The following is a 21541-nucleotide window of genomic DNA, read 5'->3' as shown; positions in this document are numbered from 1 at the left end:
ATTGTTAGGTAAGCATATTCAGTAAGCTGGTAATTCAAAGTAATCATTGCAGAAAATAATTAATAATCTAATTTCGTGAAACACTTGTAAGTTTCTACTTAAGTTTTGTTACTTCATCAATAATGTATTATTATCCATAGAGCATTTTTGTAAAAATCATCACTAAAATAAGAAATAAGATATAAGCCTAATTATTAGAATTTGTTCTCTCACCAGATGAATACAAGGGCTTTGGGATAATGTCATCACGCAAGAGCCCCCTCGTTTTACAAGAGCTAAATCAAAAGAGTGATAGTTCTTTAGTTATAAAAACAGATCCGAGAATCTGGCAGTCCCAACCTCTGGGAAGAAATGCCACCATTAGTTTGTTTTGGGAGTCTGCTGTTTGATTAGATTATCGGTCCTTATATTTATGCCTTTTGTGTACCCAAATGAAAGTAAATGTGGATGGGAAAGGCAATGTGTGTTTTCGTAAGTGTATTTCAGCATATTAATGAAGGAATTTCATTTATGTACAATAGCAAACCTCACTTTTTATACCTTTAATAGGTTTAGGGAATGTTCTAGGATAGTATTTTAAAGGAAAAATAAGCTCTGTGATTATAATCCACACTGCTCAGTTTTGTGAGTTTTATACTTGTGATTTGAATGGACCGTGTCTGAAAATCACAAGGATGAATATATTTACACCTCCATTTCCTTTCATGCTCAGCCTGATTTCCCTAAATTTTATTCTCATTTTCAAAAGATTTGTCCATTAAGGTTGATGGAAGCCTTGTTATAATTTCAAGTTTGTGAATAAAGCAAAGATAATGGCACGTTCCTCTTTTCATATTGATATTCTAAAAGACATTTGTTTTTGATACACTCCCTGGGGAGCATTAACGTTTTCTCCTGAAAATATTTTCTTTTGTGGTTATCTTGATCTCAAATTATTTTTGCAAAAAGAGATTTTACTGTGTTTAGTGCAAAAAAAAAAAGAGAGAGAGTTCATGTAAAGTGGAATTTCAGATTAGAAACACAATATCATTTACTATGGCAGACATATGAAGGGTAAAATGTATTAATCTGACCATACAACACATTGAGTTGATGTAATTGACATAAATCTTATCAACCTTGTCGCTTTGAACTGTCTTTCTCAAAAGAATGCTGGCTAGCATCTTCCCTACTTGCTACACCAAATTGTAGGGGAGAGACTGTGTATGTATTTTTTAAAAGCAATCCAATGGATTTGTTTTTTTCCATATTTTGAAAACAAGCTTGAAGAATTTTTCTTATTTTAGAAGGTAGGGAACATGTGGAACTGTCTTTTAAATTACTGTAATCTAATATATATTTATAAATTATAGCGTTAAAAAGTTCTGATATTGATGTTGTTACTTCCTGGTATTTAATTTTTATAAAATGTTTTTGTAAGTAACTAATTGTAATATTTCTTTTAAGTAATTTAAAAAATCTTTCCCAGATAAATTCTGCCCAGAACCCATTTCCTTAGGGCAATATTCTAAAGTTCAGTAGTCCAGCGTGAATTTGAAATGTTCTTATATCTCTTCAGTCTCTTTTAATATATACAAGTACCCAGGCAAAGTACACCAAAAGCCTAATTTCTGTGTTGCATTAATAAAGTATATGCTGATTATCTAATTCAGTGGATTAGGTGGAATAAAAGATAAGTCTTTCAAATATGTATCTGATCATAATTTTTCAGAATGTTCATTATGTTCATTTTGGGTGCATGATGCCAAATAATCCTTAATCAGCCATTACTACCTGGTACGTAGTGACAGATGTTTTTCTATCTGATCAGTGGATTGTAGATTTCACTGTTTTTCTCTGCAGGTAATCACTGCATTTTCAAATTGATTTGGAAAAAGCGGCAAAGTGCTACCTATAAGTAAATTACCTATTTGGCCTTATCTATGTATAAGGTTTTCTCAGTTTGATTTTGACAAACTCATGGACTTGGAATTGCTCTGTAGTATTTTAATTTATTGTGATGTAATGATTTTTTGAAATGTTTAATTGATTAGCTGTTAAAATATAGAAAATTATGTAGCTTTGCATGAAATAAAGTACATTTCTACAAGTTACTAAGAATTTTGCTAATTATTTATGCATTTTACACCATACCATTTTTGAGATTAAATTCTTGTAAGTAGACTGAAGCACTCACTCTTTGTTTCTTAGAAAACTATTAACAGATATTATAAAAAATGTTTTAAGATATACTTTAGATTCCATGTTACTTTATCCTGTGTTTATAATTAGAATAAGTAATTGTTATAAAAATTAGAGCAGAAATCACTGAAATTGAAAACAGGAAAAATCAACAAAACCAGAAGCTGAGTGTTTGAAAAGATAGATAAAAATGATGAACCCTGGTCAGGCCGAGCAAGAAAACAGAGTTGCTTTTCTATATACCAAAAGGAACATTCGAAATTTGAAATAAAATACAATACCACTTACAATAGCCTACCTAATACAACAAGACAAGAAAATAAAATAAAAGATACACAGATTTGGAAGGAAGAAATAAAACTCTCTTTGTTTGCAAATGACATGATTGTCTATGTAGGAAATCCAAAAGAATTGACCCCCCCCCAAAAAAATAAATACTCCTGGAACTAATAAGCGATTATACCAAGTTTGTAGGGTGCAAGGTTACTATGCAAAAGTCAATCCTTTTCCCATATACCAGCAATGGACAAGTGGGATTTGAAATTCAGAAACACATAGCATTTACATGAATAACCCCTAAAATGAAAAACTTAGGTATACATTTCACAGAAAGGATGTAAGATATATAGAGGAAAACCACAAAACTCTGATGAAAGAAATCAACTAAATAATAGGGAGAGATTCCATGTTCATGGATAGCAAGACTCAAAATTGTCAGGTTGTCAGTTCTTAGATGCTGAATGTGCATTTTCTCAACCACATCCACGTTTTAAGTGATTCCTACTTTGGTTGGCAGTAAGTTGTTGCCCCAGGTAGTTCCCTTTGCCACCTCCTGCTCACTCAGTCCCGGACATGTCCACGGGCCTGCCTGAGGGGGACCAGCACCAGGAAGGGGGCTACATGCTGGGCCTGGCCCCCCAGAGGAGGACATGAACCTGTTCCTAAGCCCAGGAGCCAATGGGAATGGACCCCAGGGTTTCAAGGAAACTCCATATATGCCCAAGTCAGAGCTAAGCTCAAGGCATGCCTGGACAAGTGTTGCTGCCCTGACATCCCAAATGCCTGTCACACATTGCATGCATGGTGCCCCACGCTATTGTTCATAATCCTTCAATTTCCAAGAACATGTAACATAGTTCAAATGAATAAAACGGCACAAACATTTGACTATTGTATTTCTCACATCCCTTCTTGTGAGCACTAGACTTTTTTTCTGTTTTAGTCAGATTTTGTTTTGAAACTTTGCTTTCGTATGGACACTGCAGAAAAGTACTTACTTATTGCCAGTTATCGATTAACAACAAGCACACAAGACTTTTGACTTACAGTTTTAAAGATTAACCCTCAAAGTTATCTTCATAACTGTCTTGACATTTTGGGGTTCTGTTAATTTTCTTTTGCTTTTTAAAATTTATTCTACTTTTGCACTTTAGACCATTAAATTTGATTTTGTTTTGCATGAAAAAAAAATATCAGTTCTTCCTAACTTGATCTATAGATTCAATGTAATTCCAAAAGCTATTTAATGGGTATTGACAAACTGATTATAAAGTTTACATGGAGAGGCAAAAACCCCAGAAGACCCAACACAGAAGGAAAAGAACGAAGTCAGAGGACTGACACTGCCCAACTTCAAGACTTAGTATAAAGTTACAGTAATCAAGACAGTGTGGGATTGGTGAAAAAAACAAAGAACAGAATAGAGAGCCAAGAAATATACCCACATAATACGGTCAATTCATTTTGACAAAGGAATAAAGGCAATTCAATGAAGGAAGGAGTGTTTTGAACAAATGATGGTGGACAATGACATACAAAAAAAAAAAAAGAAAAGAGAGAGACTTAATGCTCCAGTCTTTACCTTTGAGATCCAGAACAAGATCTAGACACTGACAACCCTTTCACAAAAATTAACTCAAAATAGGTCATAAATCTAAAACTTGAACACAAAAGAAGATAATGTGGGAGAAATCAAGGTGACCTTGGGCTTCTGGATTGCTGCCTGTGTTCCCTTTCTTGGTTTATAGGTGTTCATTTTGTAATCAATTGCTGAGCAGTGCATGCTTTTATGTGTGCTTTGTTATATATACTTTTATAATAAAGGTAAAGTATATAGAGAATCTATGTATATAAATGCCTAAGCAACCATCTGACCGTCTGACCAGTAGCTATGACATGCACTGACCACCAGGAGGCAGAAGCTCAATGCAGGAGATGCCAAGCTGCGGTGACTTGGCAGCTGCTGTTCTCGGGTGATGCACCCAGAACGAAACTGGAGAGGAGGAAGCCAAGAACCGCTCTCTCACAATCCGGGACCCTTCGGGGATGTCGGAGAGCCGGTTTTGGCCAGATCCCCACAGGCCAGACTTCTAGTTACTATATAAGATGGGAGTGGAGGAAACTGCATTAGTGTTTTAAGGTCTGGTACTATCCAGGAGTAAGGATATTGCTTAAGCTAGACTTTGGGGTTTTTTTTTGTTTATTTGTTTTTTTAAATATATTTTATTGATTTTTTACAGAGAGGAAGGGAGAGAGAGAGAGAGTTAGAAACATCAATGAGAGAGAAACATCGATCAGCTGCCTCCTGCACATCTCCCACTGAGGATGTGCCCGCAACCCAGGTACATGCCCTTGACTGGAATCGAACCTGGGACCTCAGTCCACAGGCCGACGCTCTATCCACTGAGCCAAACTGGTTTCGGCTAAGCTAGACTTTGTTAAGAATGCATGCTATCATTTGTTGATCATTAAAAGAATAGAAATGGGATAGAGCTTCAAAGAGAGGAAAGATGGAAAGATGTTTTAAAAATCCAATCAATTCAAAACAGCAAAAGAACAGAAACAGCCCCAGACTAGAATGTATTGTGTAGGAATGCGTGCATCATTGCCAGACTACGCAAGTCCTGTGAAGTGATTCGCAGCACTATAAGTCAGGGTGTTGCTGCAAGACTTAGCGTTAGTAAAGGCAATGTTTTGTTTCTTCCCTTGGGTGTTGTTATAAGCTTGTTTCTTTTTATACTTATTAACTATACATTTATATTTTATGTACTTTTCTGAATGTGTTTCTATTTCAAAATGTAAAAGGTTTCAAAAAAGAAAAATCAATTTCTATAACTCTAATAGTTGAGTCAAATCACATGATCATCTCAGAGATGGAGAAAATATTTTGATAAAATTTATGTTTTTAAAAGTCCTATTTTTAAAAAGCAAGCATTTTTATGATAAAAGATGTGTGTCTATATATGTATATGTATAAATAAGAACCCCAAACTAATGCAAACATCACCCTTAATGCTACAGTCTTTACCTTTGAGATCCAGAACAAGGCAAGGATGCCAACCATCACCACTTCTGTTCAACATTGTATGTTCCATAATCATAAGACAAGAAAGAAGGCCAAAAGAAGAAACAGGTTTTTATTTATTATGACATAGTTATGTATGTGGGTGATCCAAAAATACACAAATTATTAGAATTGATGATGATAAAGATAACATCAAATCTAGGGCGTTCCAGGAAAACATGGTCTAAGCATGAAGCCAAGACTGATAAAACCCCTAAGACCTTAGAAACATTGACATGGTGCCTCAAATCCCCATAAGGATTTTCAGAATGTAAGAATTTTAAAGGCCCTATCCTACAGCATCTCCAGGAAGCCCACGGTGAAGAGCTTATCGGAAAACAATTTGCGAGGTGGCTTTTCTAATGGCATAAACCCCAATAAAATGAACTGGAAGCTCCAAGCTTCTAAGAGAAGGGTAGTAGCAGAAACCCTGCTCGCTGGCTTGGACTCCTTAAGGGAGGCCGAGATGGTACACAATGAGAAGAGGCCTGTGGTTCTTACATGTTCTACAGGGAAGACGCAGGCGGAGAAGGAGCTGCACGCACAGGCCGTTTCGTATGCAGAGGACAGGGCAGAGCTCAGACGGAGCCCCGAGGGCCACGGAGAAGCATGCATTCCGAGGTTAGGGCTATTTTCCTTTCCTCGGTGAGAAAACAGAACAGGAGGAAATCAGTGCCAAAACACATGCATCGCCCTTGGGCACCATTTAAATACAAGTTCTCTTCTACCTTAAAAAGAAAAAGAGGAATTGCTAATAAAGTGGCATCTCTTAATATGGTGTTTGGGAAACTTGGCCCCTGATTAAGTCAGAAACCCTGAACCTCAGACTCAGTTTTAATAAAAAGAGAATGTGGGGAGGGGGCGGATGGCTTACAATACAGTACTCAGGGTGGCTGTGCGGCGGTGACCAAGTCATGGGCTTGGAAATGCCGGGAATAGTGCTGCCCACAGGAGCGCTCATTCCCTGAGAAACACCAGGCACCCGCCTGCCTCAGCGCGGGCTCCTCCAGGTCCTTACCTGGAGGTCGCCTTGGAACGTAGCAGGACCTAAGTTCTAACTCACGCCAGTGCTCACCTCCCCACGCAGACAGGAGCTCCGGGGGAATGTGCGCAGAGCCACCTGCCTGACCCCAGCGGGTGCTCAGTGAGTCTGTGTTGCATCAGAAGGTAAGTGGTGAATGGCTGTCACCGTCCCGCAGTGACCCGCGCTCCTGGTCCAGCTGTCATAACACCACCTCCAGGTCCCTTCCCGGGAGGCGGAGGGGGCGGGAGATGAGGTGTGTGTCACTCCAAGAATTAGTAAGAAGGGCTCTGGGTGGGGCACCCCAGGGGCGGGAGAAAGCCAGAAAAGAGGACGGGAATACCGCAGGCAGGCTGGGCGTCCTAACTTGGCATTGCTGACCCGCAGGGCTGTCACCCGCCCACTCCGAGGCGGGGCGTGTCATGGACGTGACTCTCATGGACACTCCCCAGCCCGGGTTCCCAGGCGGGATCCAGGGGACAGGCCGGCAGAGCAGGGGTCACTGGCAGAGAAGGGGCGGGGTAGCCTGGCCGACCGCTGGCTCTGAGCTCTGAGCTCTGAGCTCTGAGCTCTGATCCCGGGGCAGCAGGCACCGCGCTCGCTGGGCGCACCAGCTAGGAGTTTGCAGAGCTCGCTGTGCGGGACGAGGGAGCAGGAGGTCAGCCTGTTTGTGGGCGCGCTGCCTGCAGCTCGGCTGCGGCTGCGCTGGGCACGGCTGAGTCAGCATGCCTGGGCAGCGGGCCCTGCTGCTGGCCTTCCTGGGGTCCTGGCTCCCGCTCCTGGAAGGCGCCAGAATCCTGACCGTGGTCTTGTACGGTGAGTGTCTGAGCGCGCTCCTGGGTGCAGGCCACAGAGGACCCCTCCTCCCCAGGGCTGTCAGGTCAGCTGCAGAAAGCGGCCCCTAGGAAAGCACGGGGTCTCCCTGAAGCTGAGAGCAAGCTGGGAAGACAGGAGCGCGCCTACCTGGGCCGCAGTCCTAGGATCAACTTTCTGGGGATCCCTCCTTGTTCCTTAATGCAAATCAGGGCCCGCAGATTTCTCCAGGGGCCTGGTGGGCGGGCTGCAGGCATCCCAAGATGCCTGACTTCAGTATCTCCTGCCAAACATATTTACACTTCAAGGACCTTCTAGTTCAATGTCCCTCTCTGCATGATTGCCTCCGGGAGTCACCTTCTAGCCATTTTCTGCTTTTCTCTGTGGCAAACACTGCCAGGGAGGAGGGTCTCAACAGTAGCCCTGATGTGTCTGCTATGAGAAGCCACAGACTTACCACCCTGTGCACACAAGGCATGAATAAGGGACATGGCCCTTCATAAAATGGAGACTATTTCCTAGGAGGAGGGATGCTCTGAGCTAGTCTCATGGGCAGGTCCTCACAGGACAGGGGAACTAGAGGAGGGTTGCTAGAGGTGGGGCCTCAGAGAGTGGGAGTCACACTCCATGAGGACTGAAGGGTCCTGAGCGCCTGGCCCACAGAGGAAGTGAGGAGAGGAAGGAAGTGTTCCTTGGCCCCACCCTCCGGCCAGGAAGCTCCCCTGAGCCCCTACCACACCATTGTGGCTTTTCTCTCCATGCACCTCACAAAACGGAAGCCTTGCTCCTAGGGGGAAGCCATTATCTACTGATGGACCGGGTGTCTCAGATTCTTCAAGATCATGGGCACGATGTCAGCTTCCTTCAACAGAGCGACCTTCATTTCCCACCAGGTATCATCTTATTCTGTGGACTAGGACTGTCTAATTCAATTATAGCGTGAGCCACAAATACAAGCTCCATAATGTAATTGCTAAAATTCCAGAAGCCACATGAACAATTAAAAAGAGACAGGTCAGCCAAAACCGGTTTGGCTCAGTGGATAGAGCGTCGGCCTGCGGACTAAAAGGCCCCGGGTTCGATTCCGGTCAAGGGCATGTACCTGGGTTGTGGGCACTTCCCCAGTGGGGGATGTGCAGGAGGCAGCTGATCGAAGTTTCTAACTATCTCTCTCTCTTCCTCTCTGTAAAAAATCAATAAAATATATATATATATAAAAAAAGAGAGACAGGTCAAACTAATTTTAATAATATATTTTATTTAACCCCATATATCCAAAATATATCATTTCTACATGTAAACACTATAAAAATTATTCACGAGACATTTCACATTTGTTTATGTTAAATCTTTGAAATCTGATGTGTGTTTTACAGTTCACACTAGCCACCCTTCAAGTGCTCAAGGGGGACCACACTGGACAGTAGTGTTTGGACCCTCCTTCCATAGATGATAAGCTGTGAGTGCCTTGTACATGCTAAATGTCCTGCAAAACTTCATGTTAGTCCTCTGAATCACTATAACGAAGAAAGATATGGGTACTGGTTTAGGTCCATCTTAGACCATGACCTTAGCAAAAGGAAGTCTGAAATGCTATTGGCTCTGCTCATCTGTATTCCTCTATCTCTCACCCCCTCACTGCATCCACAGCCCCTTCAGGCAAACCCTTCACACACATTTCAGTAAATAAAATGCTGCTTTATTTATGTTGCTCAAAATCTTGCCTCTAGTTTGTGAAGATTGGATCAAAATGTTTTTCAGACTGGTAAGAATCCCAGGGGAAAAAAAGGCAGTGAAACTGCAAGAGAAACTTATCAGAAAATCAATACAAGAAAAAAATTTAGAACTAGAACACACAAGTCTTTATATTGAAGGGCCCCAACACAAAGACTAATAAAATAAAGACCTATGGCGAGGCAAATCATGGCAAAATTTCAGAATACCAATGATTAATAAAAATAACCTAAACGTTATCATATATTTCAATAATGAATAAGACTCAGAATGACATCAAACTTTTTGGCATTGGTATTGCACCCAGAAAACCAACAAGATTTAGCAATAAAACAATCTCAAAGGCTTTCCTTTTCATATAAATTTAAGTTTCTCAAAAAGTAGAAGTAACGACAGGATTTAGGCTGATCAGAACAACAGGCGAACCGAGAAAGAGGAAGACAAAGGGCTAGAGAGAATAGAATTGGCAAAACAGAAGAGTGGAAGATTTGCTGTTGGCATGGTCAGCCGTCGTCTGGTTTTAATCAATGGGAGGATCTAGGAGGAACGTCTCCTGGAAAAAATTTATTCAATAAGTTGACCAAATTGAAAATTGTATTGAGAGAATATTGGAGGGAGTTGAGACTGACCAACAGGCATAAAAACAAAAGAAAACAAACTCAATGAAACAAATGAAAAAGGAAGGTGATTGTTAATTCTAGGGCCAAGAAAGGACACAAATGGAAAGAAATCACATGACGACATACTATTTGGCTTAAAAATGAATAATTTTTACACAGTCATCCTAATGTAAACTCAGAATGTTTAACCCAATATTGCGACATGACTGAGAAGATGCCTCTTTGAACAGCTCTGACTCATTCCTGGGGATCTAGATGGTCATGTGCCTTGCTCAGGAGAAGGTCCTAGCTGCTCACTAGTGGCTCGCTGTGAGCCTCTGAGCAGGCAGGAAATGAAGGCTCTGGCAGCATCATAAACTTCCTCCCAGAGAAGTGAAAGTGTGCCCACCACACACACACACAGAGCCCCTTGGCAAGGGTTAGAGCACTTATAGTTGCACATCATTTGAGGAAATCTCAGCCTAATTAGATTAGATGACCACTAACTAACTGATCAGAGACTCCCATCACTAAACATGACAGGCAAAATAGGTTTTACAGAATTAGTTCAGGAAAGTCATTAAACAGCAGTAACAATAACATCAACGGTGAACAGCAACAAGAATAAACTGGGAATGGGGGAAATCATAACAACAACAAAAACTTTATGAGACATACAAAGAAATAGGAAAATATGCCAACAGAAAGCAGTGAACAGAAACTGTCCACGAGGAAGCCCAGACAATGGATTTACTAGACAAAGACTTTAGATCAGTAAAGAACAAAATAAAAGTAAGAGAACAATGAGAGTGACTGATAATAAGTTTGAGATGTCTTTTGAGGATGAGAAATGTTCTAAAATTGGTTGTGTTTATGGTTGCACAACCCTGCAGACTTACTAAAAACCTGTAAAGTTTTTTAAAGGGGAATTTATGATATGTGAATTATATCTCAATAAGATGTTTTAGAGAAAAAATCCTGAGAAATAAGTGAAAGGACTAAAATTGGGGTTTCAACATTCCTTTTAACATGCATGACTAAATTTTCTCTTCTCTCTCTTCTTAGGTTTTAAAAGAGAGAAAACATACCAAACTGTCCATTGGTCTCCTCCTGAAGACTTTCAACAGGAATTCAAGAAAAATTTAGATTTCTTTACAAAGGAAGCTTTGCTGGGAAGGTAATAGTTTTTTTTTTTAAAAAAAGTAAAGCAATTATTATTTGAGAAATTTGAATGAATGAATGAATGAATGAATAGAAATATCTCAATCATCACTGAATCAATCACTTCAGGCAGTCTTGGGGATATGGCACTCTGGTTAATATTCCCAGCATGTTCAGTTTTCAAGCCTGAATGAGTAGAAATATAAATTTTAAAAGATGCTTCCCTTTACCTTTAATCTCTCCAGTTCAGGGATAGTGATGGGCAACTCACCATTTCATCGCTGGATAAAGTCATAGAAACTCAATTTTACTTCCTTCTGTTCCTTTCTGTCCTCATAAATTTTGATGATGGGATCACTTACAAAGATTCATTTTTGCAGAACTTGAGCCTGGCTATTTACGGTTCATTCCATGCAGAACTCTGGGACTCATTCTCAGCCTTACAGAGAATAAGTCATGAGGCCACTCATCTGAAACTCAAAATAACAAGAAACTGCTCATCTTAAGCACGAAATCACTGAAACGAAAGCCATGCCTGTCTGAGTTCATGAGAATGTTCTTGCTCCTCCTTCATTTCTGCTAAATGATGCTTCTCCCCAGTGAAGGCATTTTTGAATACTTCCTCCTCCATAAAATCTATTTCATTTACTCCAATTCTTCCTCCAAACTTCTCTATACCACCGTCTTACCACTTAATTTTGTGCTTTGTCTTTTTCATTACAAAGATTTTTGGGGGACTTAATATGTGCCAGGCAATGTAGGTGTTAGAGACAGAGCAGAGAATGAAAGAGGCTGAAAAGACAAACCAAGCCACCCCAACTCCGCCCTCTGCTCCCTCCTCCGACTAGATTGTGCAGGGAACACACACTTTCAGAGCACGTCCCACAGGCCCTCGCACTGTGTCTCTGCAAGTCTTTTCTCTCCCATGTTAGTGAATGTTGATATTGTCATGTGCTAATTTCCAAAAATTTATAACACATGCCCTCAGTTCTCAAGATTACCCCATGTGTTACCTGAAGTGGTTGTGTTTTTTTAAAGCTTAATTTAAAGAACCCCCACTGGTTTATATTAAATTGACAGAACCACCGTGCTGACTGTTAGACTAGTTTGATTGTTTCTACACATTCACAATGCCTAGCTCTTTCCTTTGAAATACTTAGAAAACTTATTAATATTTAATTTATTATTTGTAATGATTTGCTGAACACATGCTTTCCCTGTTAAACTGTAAACTCCGTGAGGCCAAAGGCCATATTTTCCTTGCTTGCTGCTGGAGCCACAGACGCTGCCATAGTGTGCAGCACGTGGAAGCACAGTAGCCACCAGGTCAACCTCATGGCACTACCTGAAGATGGAGATTTACTAAAAATACTAGACCGAAATATGTCACATCTTTCTTGATTAACTTTTGACAGGCATTGAAACCTTTGATTTGTTCCATAAATAATTAGGAAAATTATCCCAAATTGAGCATTGAATTCAAGAAGCCTCCTTAGACTACTCTCTTTCTGGCTTAAACTAGCTGTCTGTTTATATATATGTATGTGTATATATATATATATATATATATATATATATATATATATATATATATTTGTATTTGGTCTTTGAAATGATCCAATCAGAACCGCCTCGTCAAATTTGCTGTGTCCTGAGCTGCCTGTGCAGTTGCTCACATTCGTGTTCCCCTCACAGTCTCATGTCCTTTTGGAAGAAGCCTGCCCTGACCATCACTCTGCTCAGATGACAAAAAAACCCTAAAACAGAAACAAAGCTTCCTCTCACTGCTCCCCAACAATGATCAGTAATTATCCTCAAGGGAAAGATTGTCTTTACTGAAACAAACACCGTAACAGCTTTTGTCCCAACATTAGTTCATTCCATCTTTTTCTTTCTTTCAGCTTTAAGAATAGCTGAACCATTTAATTTTAAAACATGTGAGTGGTGGTATGCCCTGCGCTCTTATGCGGGGAAAAACGCACCTTTGCCGTCCTGTCCCTCTGCCTCCAGAACAGAAATCCTCGCTCTGCCTGCACATTGCAGTCACCGGGGAGCTTTGAAAGAATGCTTAGGTCTGCGTCCCACCTTCGGAATGGCTTATGTAAAGTATTTATGGTGAAGTACAGCCATAGGTGTCTTTGCAAGCTTCCCAGAAAGTATACAGTCAGGGCAGAGACCGCCCCTGCCCAAGCCATGTCTCTGCCTCTCCCTCCCCCAGTTCCCCTCCAGAGGACACAGGGCAGGGCTCTCTCCTGCGGGTTCTAGGTGGGGCCTTCGCTTTAGCCAGAGGAGGTCACACGGCTGACTGCCCATCATTCAGTTCGTGAAGTGACTGCCTAGCTCCTGGGCCTGGGAAGCAGGAATAGCACTTTCCAGCCAATACTCCGGGCCATGAAATCATCAGTGTGGGATCCCTTAGCTAGGGCATTTGTCAAGTGCTGTGTAATTGTAACCCTTGATTATTAAAAGAAAAGTAAATAGATTCCCAATAAAACAAAGTAAAACCTCTAGTCAAAACTGACATAGGACATGAATCCTCAGTGGGGTTTTAAGAATCTGTATCACAGGAGAGGGCCTTAGGGGTGGAGAAAAGTACTTATTCACTGGCCCTTAAGGGGAGCCAGGTCACAGTGACCTTTTTGCAGGGTTTTCTGCCAATGGAGTGTGAAGACATCTGTCGGCCCAAGTTTCGAAAGCCAGAGCCTGGCAGATGCCCCTGGCACACAGCTTTTAGGGGTGGGCGATGCTGTCCCTCCACGTGTGTTCATGTCATTAAGATGCTCACATCCCCAGGAAAACAAGTCCCGTCCATGGGCGCATTGACAGCAAGGTTACCTTAGAACTGAAGGTCATACAGAGCATCATCAATGAGCTTCAGCATTCAGCCGGGAGAGAGAGATCCGGGCCACAGGCCACAGCTGGTAACATCTCCCAGAGCAGGCACGGCACCAAAAGATGGTAGAATGAGGAGAAGAAAGCAAGAGGGAAGCGAGCAGAAACATCCTAAGCATCAGAGAGAATTGTAGCAAAGACAAAAACAAGGAAATGGCATGGTGGAGTTGGAGGCCATAAAAACGCCAGATCTGGAGCAGACAGTTCTCGGGCGAGCAGTACGACGGGCAGGCGGCTGCCAGACGTGCTTCTTCTCCCCGTGCTAAGTCAGATTTTTCGAGACTTTTCAGATGAGCACTTGCCATGAATATTGAACATCTCTCACTTCTTTTTCTTTCTCAGGAGCCCACTTACAAACCTTTTGAACATAATGAAGCTCTTTGCCAATCAGTGTAGTGATTTGCTGAGAAGGACAGATCTCATGGGCTCCTTAAAAAATGCGAGTTTCGACCTGGTGGTGGTGGACGGTTTAGATCTCTGCGCTTTCCTGATCGCTGAGAAGCTGGCAAGGCCCTTTGTGGCCGTCCTCGGCACCACGTTTGGGGTGACGAATTTTGGGCTGCCCGAGCCTGTGTCCTACGTTCCCGATTTCCACTCCTCCCTGACGGACCGCATGGATTTCTGGGGCCGAGTGACGAACTCTCTGATGTTCTTTATTTCTTCCTTGAGGCAATGGTACATCCATGCGCAGTTCGATAGCACGATCAGAGAAAATTTCCCAGAAGGCTCTAGGCCAGTGTTATTTCATCTTCAACAGAAAGCAGAGCTGTGGTTTGTCAATTCTGACTTCGCCTTTGATTTTGCCCGGCCCCTGCTTCCTAACACTGTGTATGTTGGAGGTCTGATGGCCAAACCTGTTGAACCTATACCTCAAGTAAGTAAATCCTTTGTACACAGACATAGAAGTTGCTAAACATTTCTCCAAGGCGACCATACAAGTCTTATGCTGCCCCCAGTAGCACCAGAGCTTCAAATACTCCACATCCACCGTGTGGTGTTGTTGGTCTTTTTATGTGAGCTGTTCTGGTGGCTCCAAATGCTGCCTCCAGTTTCAGGGTTTTATTTGTTTTCATTTGTTTTTTAAACATATATGTTTATTGATATCAGAGAGGAAGGGAGAGGGAGAGAGAGATAGTAACATCAATGATGAGAGAGCATCATTGATCGGCTGCCTCCTGCATGCCCCACACCGGGGATCGAGCCTGCACTCGGGCATGTGCCCTGACTGGGAATCAAACTCTGACCTCCTGGTTTATAGGTCGATGCTCAACCACTGAGCCATGCAGGACCGGCTACTTCTGTGTCTTTGAGGCTCTACATTCTGAGCTGGGTTGTAGCTTTTTATGTATTCTAGAGATCTACCATCAGCGCCCCCCCCCCCGCCCCCCCAAATCAGGCCTTCCCTTACCCTATAGCTGCCACCACAATGGGTAAAGGAGTAGTTTCATTGCCTCGAGGAGTAGCTTGTGGGAGCAGGGAAATGTAGAGACAGTGATGAAAGGCCCTCTGGGAAGCCCACTCTGAGAACATCATTTGGGTGGAGTGGAGGTTGAGGGGAGCACAGATACCCTTGAACTTCACAGCTTGCCTATGGCATAGCCCACGTAGGTCACTGGGAACTGAGAAAATGGAGAAGCACTTGAGATTCACTGTGTAAATGGTGACTCACGGATCCTGCGTCTCTCTCCCTAACCATCTTCCCGCCCCACGTATTTCTGCTGCTTCCCCAGCAGGGGTAGAAGAGATCCAGCTACTGACCACGTGGGGATCCGGCTTATCTCCCAGGCTCCTCTGGGGAAGCCCACAGTGCAGGGGGAGGGCAGGTTAGCACGGTCCTCTGGAGGGTGCTATCAAAACCACCTCCTGTCTTCCTTCCTGACCCCTGAGAGGAGAACTTGAAGTTTAACTCATCAAATTCCAAAGCCTGGAGAGAAAGGATGGACCATTCTTGTGGTCCTGAGACACTGAGGCTCAGAAAACTCTCTTGCAGCCCATCCAGCCGCAGTAGATGGGATCCTGTAGGAAGGGGAGTCTTGGGTGTACGCGGCACAGGGAGGCACACAGAGCTCACGTGGAAGGTGTGCTCCATGAGCAGGGTGCCTCTGGCTGTGACGTCTCTGCTCTCTGCAGGAACTCGAGGACTTCATCGCCCAGTTTGGCGAGGCGGGTTTCGTGCTGGTGGCCCTGGGCTCCATAGTGAACGTTGCTCAGTCCCAGCAGGCCCTGGAGCAGATGCACAGGGCCTTTGCACAGCTGCCTCAGGGGGTGATATGGAAGTGCAGCCCTTCTCATTGGCCCAAACACGTCCAATTGGCGGCGAATGTGAAAATCATGGACTGGCTTCCTCAGACTGACCTCCTGGGTAAGGGGACCCTCTCTGCTGGCAGCTGCCATGTCTGCCTTTCTCGCTCCGGTTACTTGCTCTTTAGGGCCTGTTGCAGCTCTTACCCGTCCCTGGGCACTCCGCCATCACGTGAAAGGAAAGCGTGTGTTAGCGAAAGGCCAAGTTCCAGGAAAGCTTGGCATTCTGGGCTCGCTTCATTCATTTGTGCCCAGCCCACTAGCCACCTTCCAGAGGGGTGACTTGCAATGGGCAGGGGATCGAGATCAGCCCCCCCCCCCCCAAGAAGCGCCCATAGTCCTTTGGGATGTACCTGTGCCCACAGGAGGGAAGTCGCTGCTGCACAGTGGCTCCAGCCGCCTGCTCATTACACACAGACACTGAGCTGACTCTTCCTCACCCGAGGTGGCCTTGCAGTGTGACAGTGTTCCTCATCGTCCTGAGTGGTCCTGACAGTCACCAAGGGGCTTCCTCTCTGGCCTGTGCTGCCCTCTGGGGACACCTCCTGTGCATAGCGGCAGGTGGGATCTGAGTGTCCTGGTGAATTAGAAATGCAGGTTTTGGTTCTCCTCCTGCAAATGTATTTCACTGGCCTGTGGTAGAGCCCGAGCATTGCACTCTACAAAAGCACATTGTTTCCGGGTTCCTGGGCTGGATCAATGCTTCCTCAACACTTTATTTTGCTCCAAATGAGAGAGGGACAGTAGGACTGGGACTGGCATTACTAAGGCATAAGGCACACTCCCTGCTTAAGGATGATGTGGAGGGAGGCGGCACGGGTAGATGGATGAGCGCTGGGAGACGCTGAGCTTAGTTCTGTCTCCGCATTCTCAGCTGCAGCTGGTCTCTGGTTCAGGTCTTAGACCCATGCTTCTGAGGGTGCTCACAGTGTCTCCCAGGCAATTGCCTCTTCACATTGGTTCCCAGATGCCTCTAGAGTCCCTTATCACGTTTCCCTGACAATGACGCGGTCCCAAGTTCTGGAAATTCCTTCTTAGGCCTTATCCTTCCTCTCGTTCCTCTTTGTCCTAGCTCACCCCAGCATCCGCCTGTTTGTCACCCACGGAGGGATGAACAGTGTGATGGAATCCATCCAGCATGGCGTGCCCATGGTGGGCATTCCTCTCTTTGTAGACCAGCCTGGAAACTTAGTCCGAGTAGAAGCCAAACATCTAGGCGTCACCATCCCAATTGAACAACTCAAGGCGGAGACCCTGGCTCTTAAGATGAAACAAGTCATCGGAGACAAGAGGTATGTAGTAGATCTGACCAGAGGGTCCCCTCCCCTCGAATAAACTAAACTTAGTGTTAAGATGCCAATGGACCTATTTCCACTGAACGCCAAGGTAGACAAATGAGCCTTCTGTTTCGATAAGAGGGATTTAGGACAGATGATAGGGAGAATTTTATTTTTAAAAGAAACTTTACAAGAGTTTCTCTCTTAGAGTTTTTGTTCTCTTGATATGCATAATATGCAATTCTAACCAGTTGTGGGGTGTGTGGGACTTCTTTTATCTCTTCATGTTCATATTTCTTTCCTCTACTGGCCTCCGTCCTTAGCTGTTCCTGAACATTCTCTCCCTTTCACCTCCCATATCTCCTCTGCAGAGAGGCCTTCTCTGATCAACCCCAGTTATGCCATATGATTCCCTCCATAATGTGTTTCATAATTAGTCTACATCAGTGATGGCGAACCTTTTGAGCTCGGCGTGTCAGCATTTTGAAAAACCCTAACTTAACTCTGGTGCCGTGTCACATATAGAAATTCTTTGATATTTGCAACCATAGTAAAACAAAGACTTATATTTTTGATATTTATTTTATATATTTAAATGCCATTTAACAAAGAAAAATCAACCAAAAAAGTGAGTTCGCGTGTCACCTCTGACACGCGTGTCATAGGTTCGCCATCACTGGTGTATCTCTTCTTTGTTTTATTTTACTGAAAAAAAAAGAGAAGCCACCAGCATGTGCGCACCACCAAATTTACCAGCCTACGTGCCAAACCTGCTGCCTCCCTGCCTGCCTCCCTCTACTCCGCCCGCTCTTGTGTGTCCCCTGTGGAGACCAGGCCCTGCCCGGAGGTAGAGGATCACATCCTCTCACCCACTCACAGCGTTTGCTTCTGCGACTTGCCCCACTGTCTCCTGCATGATTGCCGTTCTCTTTCTCTAGGAACACTTTCACCAACTGAAAAGCGACTTGCTATAATAACTCTCAAAAGTTGTTTTTCCTCAACTTTTTATTTTGAAAAGTTTCAAACTCTCAGAAAAGTTGTAAGAATAATACAATAAGCACTTGTGTACCCTTCACTTATATTAACATGTATTAACATTTTGCCATATTTGTTCTCTGTGTTTCGCCGAATGTTATACCTGTGTATCAATGGCAGCATCCTTTGAGAATTTGTTGCAGACATTATAATACTTTACCTCTAAAGACTTCAGCCTGTGTCTCCCATGAACGAAGCATTTTCCCACAGAGCCACAGTACAATGATCAGAGTCCAGAACTTCACCGTTGAAGGGCCCTCGACTTACAACAAACCATCCTGACACTGTTTCGCCTTCTGGATATACTCCCAATCTCTGCTCTCCTTCCCTGTAAACTCTGTGCTCTTTGTCAACGCTTCCTCCTGTCACATTCTTTCATCAGCCCGCTTCAGTAAGGCTCCCTCACTCCACCCAGCAGCTCTGACCCAGGTCACCAGTGGCTTCTACACCGCCAAAGCCAGGGACGCCTTTTCAAGTCTCATCAGCATCATTCATCCCAACAGGTCACTGCCTGTCCTTGAACAGTGACTGCAGTTGACCCAGACACCATCCTCTCTTAGTGTCCTCCCTTCACTGGCTGCTCTTCTCAGTCTCCTTGGTTGATTCCTCCTCAACTCCACAGCCTCCAGACTTTGTAGGGCTCCTCACCAGGACCTGGTCCTTGGGTCTCAACTCATTTCTAATCTACGCTTAACTCCTGGGGTTCTTGCCCAGTCTCATGTTTGAAATACCCTCTATAGACCTATGCTGATTTCCAAATTGCTATCTGCAACCCAAACCTTTTTGCTAATTGCAGTATATCTTATCACCCTGCTAACTGGCATCTCTTCTTCATTGTCAAGCAGGCATCTTAAACTTACCATGACCAAACAGCAACTTTGGCCTGTGCCCAACACCCTTAAGCCTGCTGCTCAAATCTCCATGTTGTAAATTGTGACTCCATTTTTCTTGTTTATCAGGCCCAAAATTTAGGTGTCTTTCATTCAAAGTTTGTAAACATGTAAATAACAAACACAAGGAAGAATAAGAATTGAAATAACAAACATAATTCAAGTTTATAGAATTATTTATTGTTCCAGGATTTATAATCCAAAGACCTTGCTAATTTAAAATTTATTTTTTAATGATTTAAAATTCATTTAGGACATGAAAATTTCAAGAAAAGTCCAATTTGGGAATTCTTCAGAAATTTACTCTGTGATAGTTGGAATCAGCTTTGGCCTCAGAATTGATGGAATATTTAACATTTGACCTTTGACATTCCTTCGACTGATCATAGCATGTATATGCATATGCATATATACAGAATGTGCATATATACATACATATGTATATAGTGTGCATACATATACATGTATATGCCCATGTGTGTGTGTATATATATAGCATGCATAAATACATGTCTATATAAACAAAACATGTGTATATTATAAGTTTATATGTGTATATATACACACACAAATATATATACAATATATATATTTGCACATTGTGTGTGTGTGTGTGTGTGTGTGTGTGTGTGCGAATCTGCCAACAGCTACAAGTCGGCAGCGGTGGCCGCCAGCATCATCAGGCGCTCACACCCCCTGACCCCTGCTCAGCGGCTGGTGGGCTGGATCGACCACATCCTTCAGACCGGGGGAGCGGCCCACCTCAAGCCCCACGCCTTCCAGCAGCCGTGGTATGAGCAGTACCTGCTGGACATCTTCTTGTTCCTGCTGGGGGTCACCCTGGGCATCGTGTGGCTCTGTGGGAAGCTGCTGGGCCTAGTGGCCCGGGGGCTGTGTGGGGCCGGGAAGCTGAAGGAGGCCTGATGCGCAGAGCAGACTTGCAGGGCTGCTGGGGAGCCGCTGGTTCTCTAAAGACTTCCCCCAGCACAGGCCTCCCCTTGGGTCCCCCTCACCCCCACGTGGGCCATGGCACCAGAACGGCTTCTCGCTCTCTTCTGCCTCTGTTTAGATAGTCTTATGCAGCAATGTTGGGCTTCTTTTTTAAAATTATGGTAAAATATACATCACATAAAAATGACCATTTGAACCATCAGGTATTCAGTTCAGTGGCATTGAGTACAGTCATATATTTGTGCAAACACCACTACCATCCAATTCCATAACTTTTTTCATCTTCCCAAATTAAAATTGTGCCCTGATTAAACAATAATTCCCCATTTCCCCGTCCCCACTCCAAGGCCCTGGGAACCTGTGTTCTACTTCCTGTGTCTATGAATTTGACCTTGGCTTCTTGACTTGCCCCTCACCCATGAGCCCCTCTATTCAGGCTCAAACCATCACCAGACAGCCCCGTTTCCTCCCCACTCCCTGTCCCTAGACTCAGTGTTCTATTTCATCCCCCTGTCTAGGGACTTCTATTTCCCCTTTCTTCTTTTTACGCTTTTGATGAATAGGACAGAAGCTATTTGGCCAGTTCTTCCATTGTGGACCAACCTCTTGCATCTCCTTCTCATCTCATTCAAAGCTCAGAGAGCCCATCCTCTCCCCCAGTGAGGCAGGGACAGCCCCTCCTAGAACCCCCCTCGTCTCTGCCCCGAGTCCCCTCCTGCGAAGCTCCTCCTTTGCTGGTCCTGAGGGGCCTGCCTGGTTCCACAGGCGATGCTGTGTCCCAGTGGTCACAGGTCCCCTCTCCAGGTTCCCACGGTCAGAGGTGAGGTAACAGAAACCCTGGAGCCCACACGGAAGGCTTTGGGCCTCAGGTGCGGGGGCCGTGGTGGTGCCCCAGACCGTCTTGATTTAGGAAACATGCCACTTGCCAACCCCCCTACCCCCTGCGGTAGAGAATATTCCTTTAGGTGGAATATTCTGTTGGTGGCTCCATCCCATGGAAGCCAAGGCCCCTCTGACTTGTGTCTAGTTACCGCTCCAGACACATCTTAAAAATTCTGAAATAGACCCACATGAGGATGTTCAGTTGGTTTTTGACAAAGATGCAGAGAGAATTCCGTGGGAAAAGTAAAATCTTTCCGGCAAATTGTACTGGAACAATAGTATATCTGAATGGGACTTGATCTAAATAACATACACAGGGGACATTGCCTGTTGCTTTCCATACACGAAAATTAACTCGAATCATAGATCTAAAAATAAATGCTGAGCATACAAAAGTTCTAAAAGAAAGTCTTTGCAGTCTTATGGTCGGCACAGGAGGAGACGACATCCTATGGGCGAGT

General features: G+C 43.8%; 2 protein-coding genes across 5 annotated transcripts in view; both read left to right on the top strand.

The window, feature by feature from the left end:
• Positions 1–5557, top strand: part of LMBRD2 (LMBR1 domain containing 2) — a 49571-nt gene extending 44014 nt beyond the window's left edge. Inside the window, exon 19 of the transcript XR_004967425.1 lies at positions 5482–5557. The gene's annotated coding sequence lies outside the window, so the exon portion shown is untranslated. The remainder of the gene's footprint in view (positions 1–5481) is intronic.
• A 1335-nt stretch (positions 5558–6892) lies between these two features.
• LOC118655858 (UDP-glucuronosyltransferase 3A2-like) lies at positions 6893–21475 on the top strand. Of its 4 annotated transcripts, none has more exons than XM_036308353.1 (7): positions 6893–7361; positions 8150–8251; positions 10757–10868; positions 14087–14618; positions 15875–16106; positions 17118–17337; positions 18041–18422. In XM_036308353.1, exons 1-7 carry the CDS (start codon positions 7271–7273, stop codon positions 18171–18173), a joined length of 1422 nt encoding a protein of 473 aa, XP_036164246.1. In that variant the 5' UTR covers positions 6893–7270; the 3' UTR covers positions 18174–18422. The 4 variants fall into 4 exon arrangements, with proteins under 4 accessions (XP_036164246.1, XP_036164245.1, XP_036164247.1 ...); XM_036308354.1 differs by lacking the exon at positions 18041–18422 and adding an exon at positions 19501–19649 and having other exon boundaries at positions 6901–7361; XM_036308351.1 differs by lacking the exon at positions 18041–18422 and adding an exon at positions 19895–21475 and having other exon boundaries at positions 7008–7361.
• The last annotated feature ends 66 nt before the right edge of the window (positions 21476–21541 follow it).

Source organism: Myotis myotis, unplaced genomic scaffold (assembly GCF_014108235.1).
Source record: "Myotis myotis isolate mMyoMyo1 unplaced genomic scaffold, mMyoMyo1.p scaffold_m19_p_5, whole genome shotgun sequence".
In the NCBI taxonomy this organism is placed as follows: domain Eukaryota; kingdom Metazoa; phylum Chordata; class Mammalia; order Chiroptera; family Vespertilionidae; genus Myotis; species Myotis myotis.
This window is presented reverse-complemented; position numbering and strand designations above follow the sequence as displayed.

Coding starts and splice junctions, on each gene's coding strand:
- LOC118655858 (XM_036308351.1), top strand. CDS start 7,271: ATGCCTGGGCAGCGGGCCCTGCTGCTGGCCTTCCTGGGGTCCTGGCTC. Junction 10,869..14,086: donor AAGGAAGCTTTGCTGGGAAG/GTAATAGTTTTT, acceptor TTTCTTTCTCAG/GAGCCCACTTACAAACCTTT. Junction 17,338..19,894: donor CAAGTCATCGGAGACAAGAG/GTATGTAGTAGA, acceptor ATCTGCCAACAG/CTACAAGTCGGCAGCGGTGG.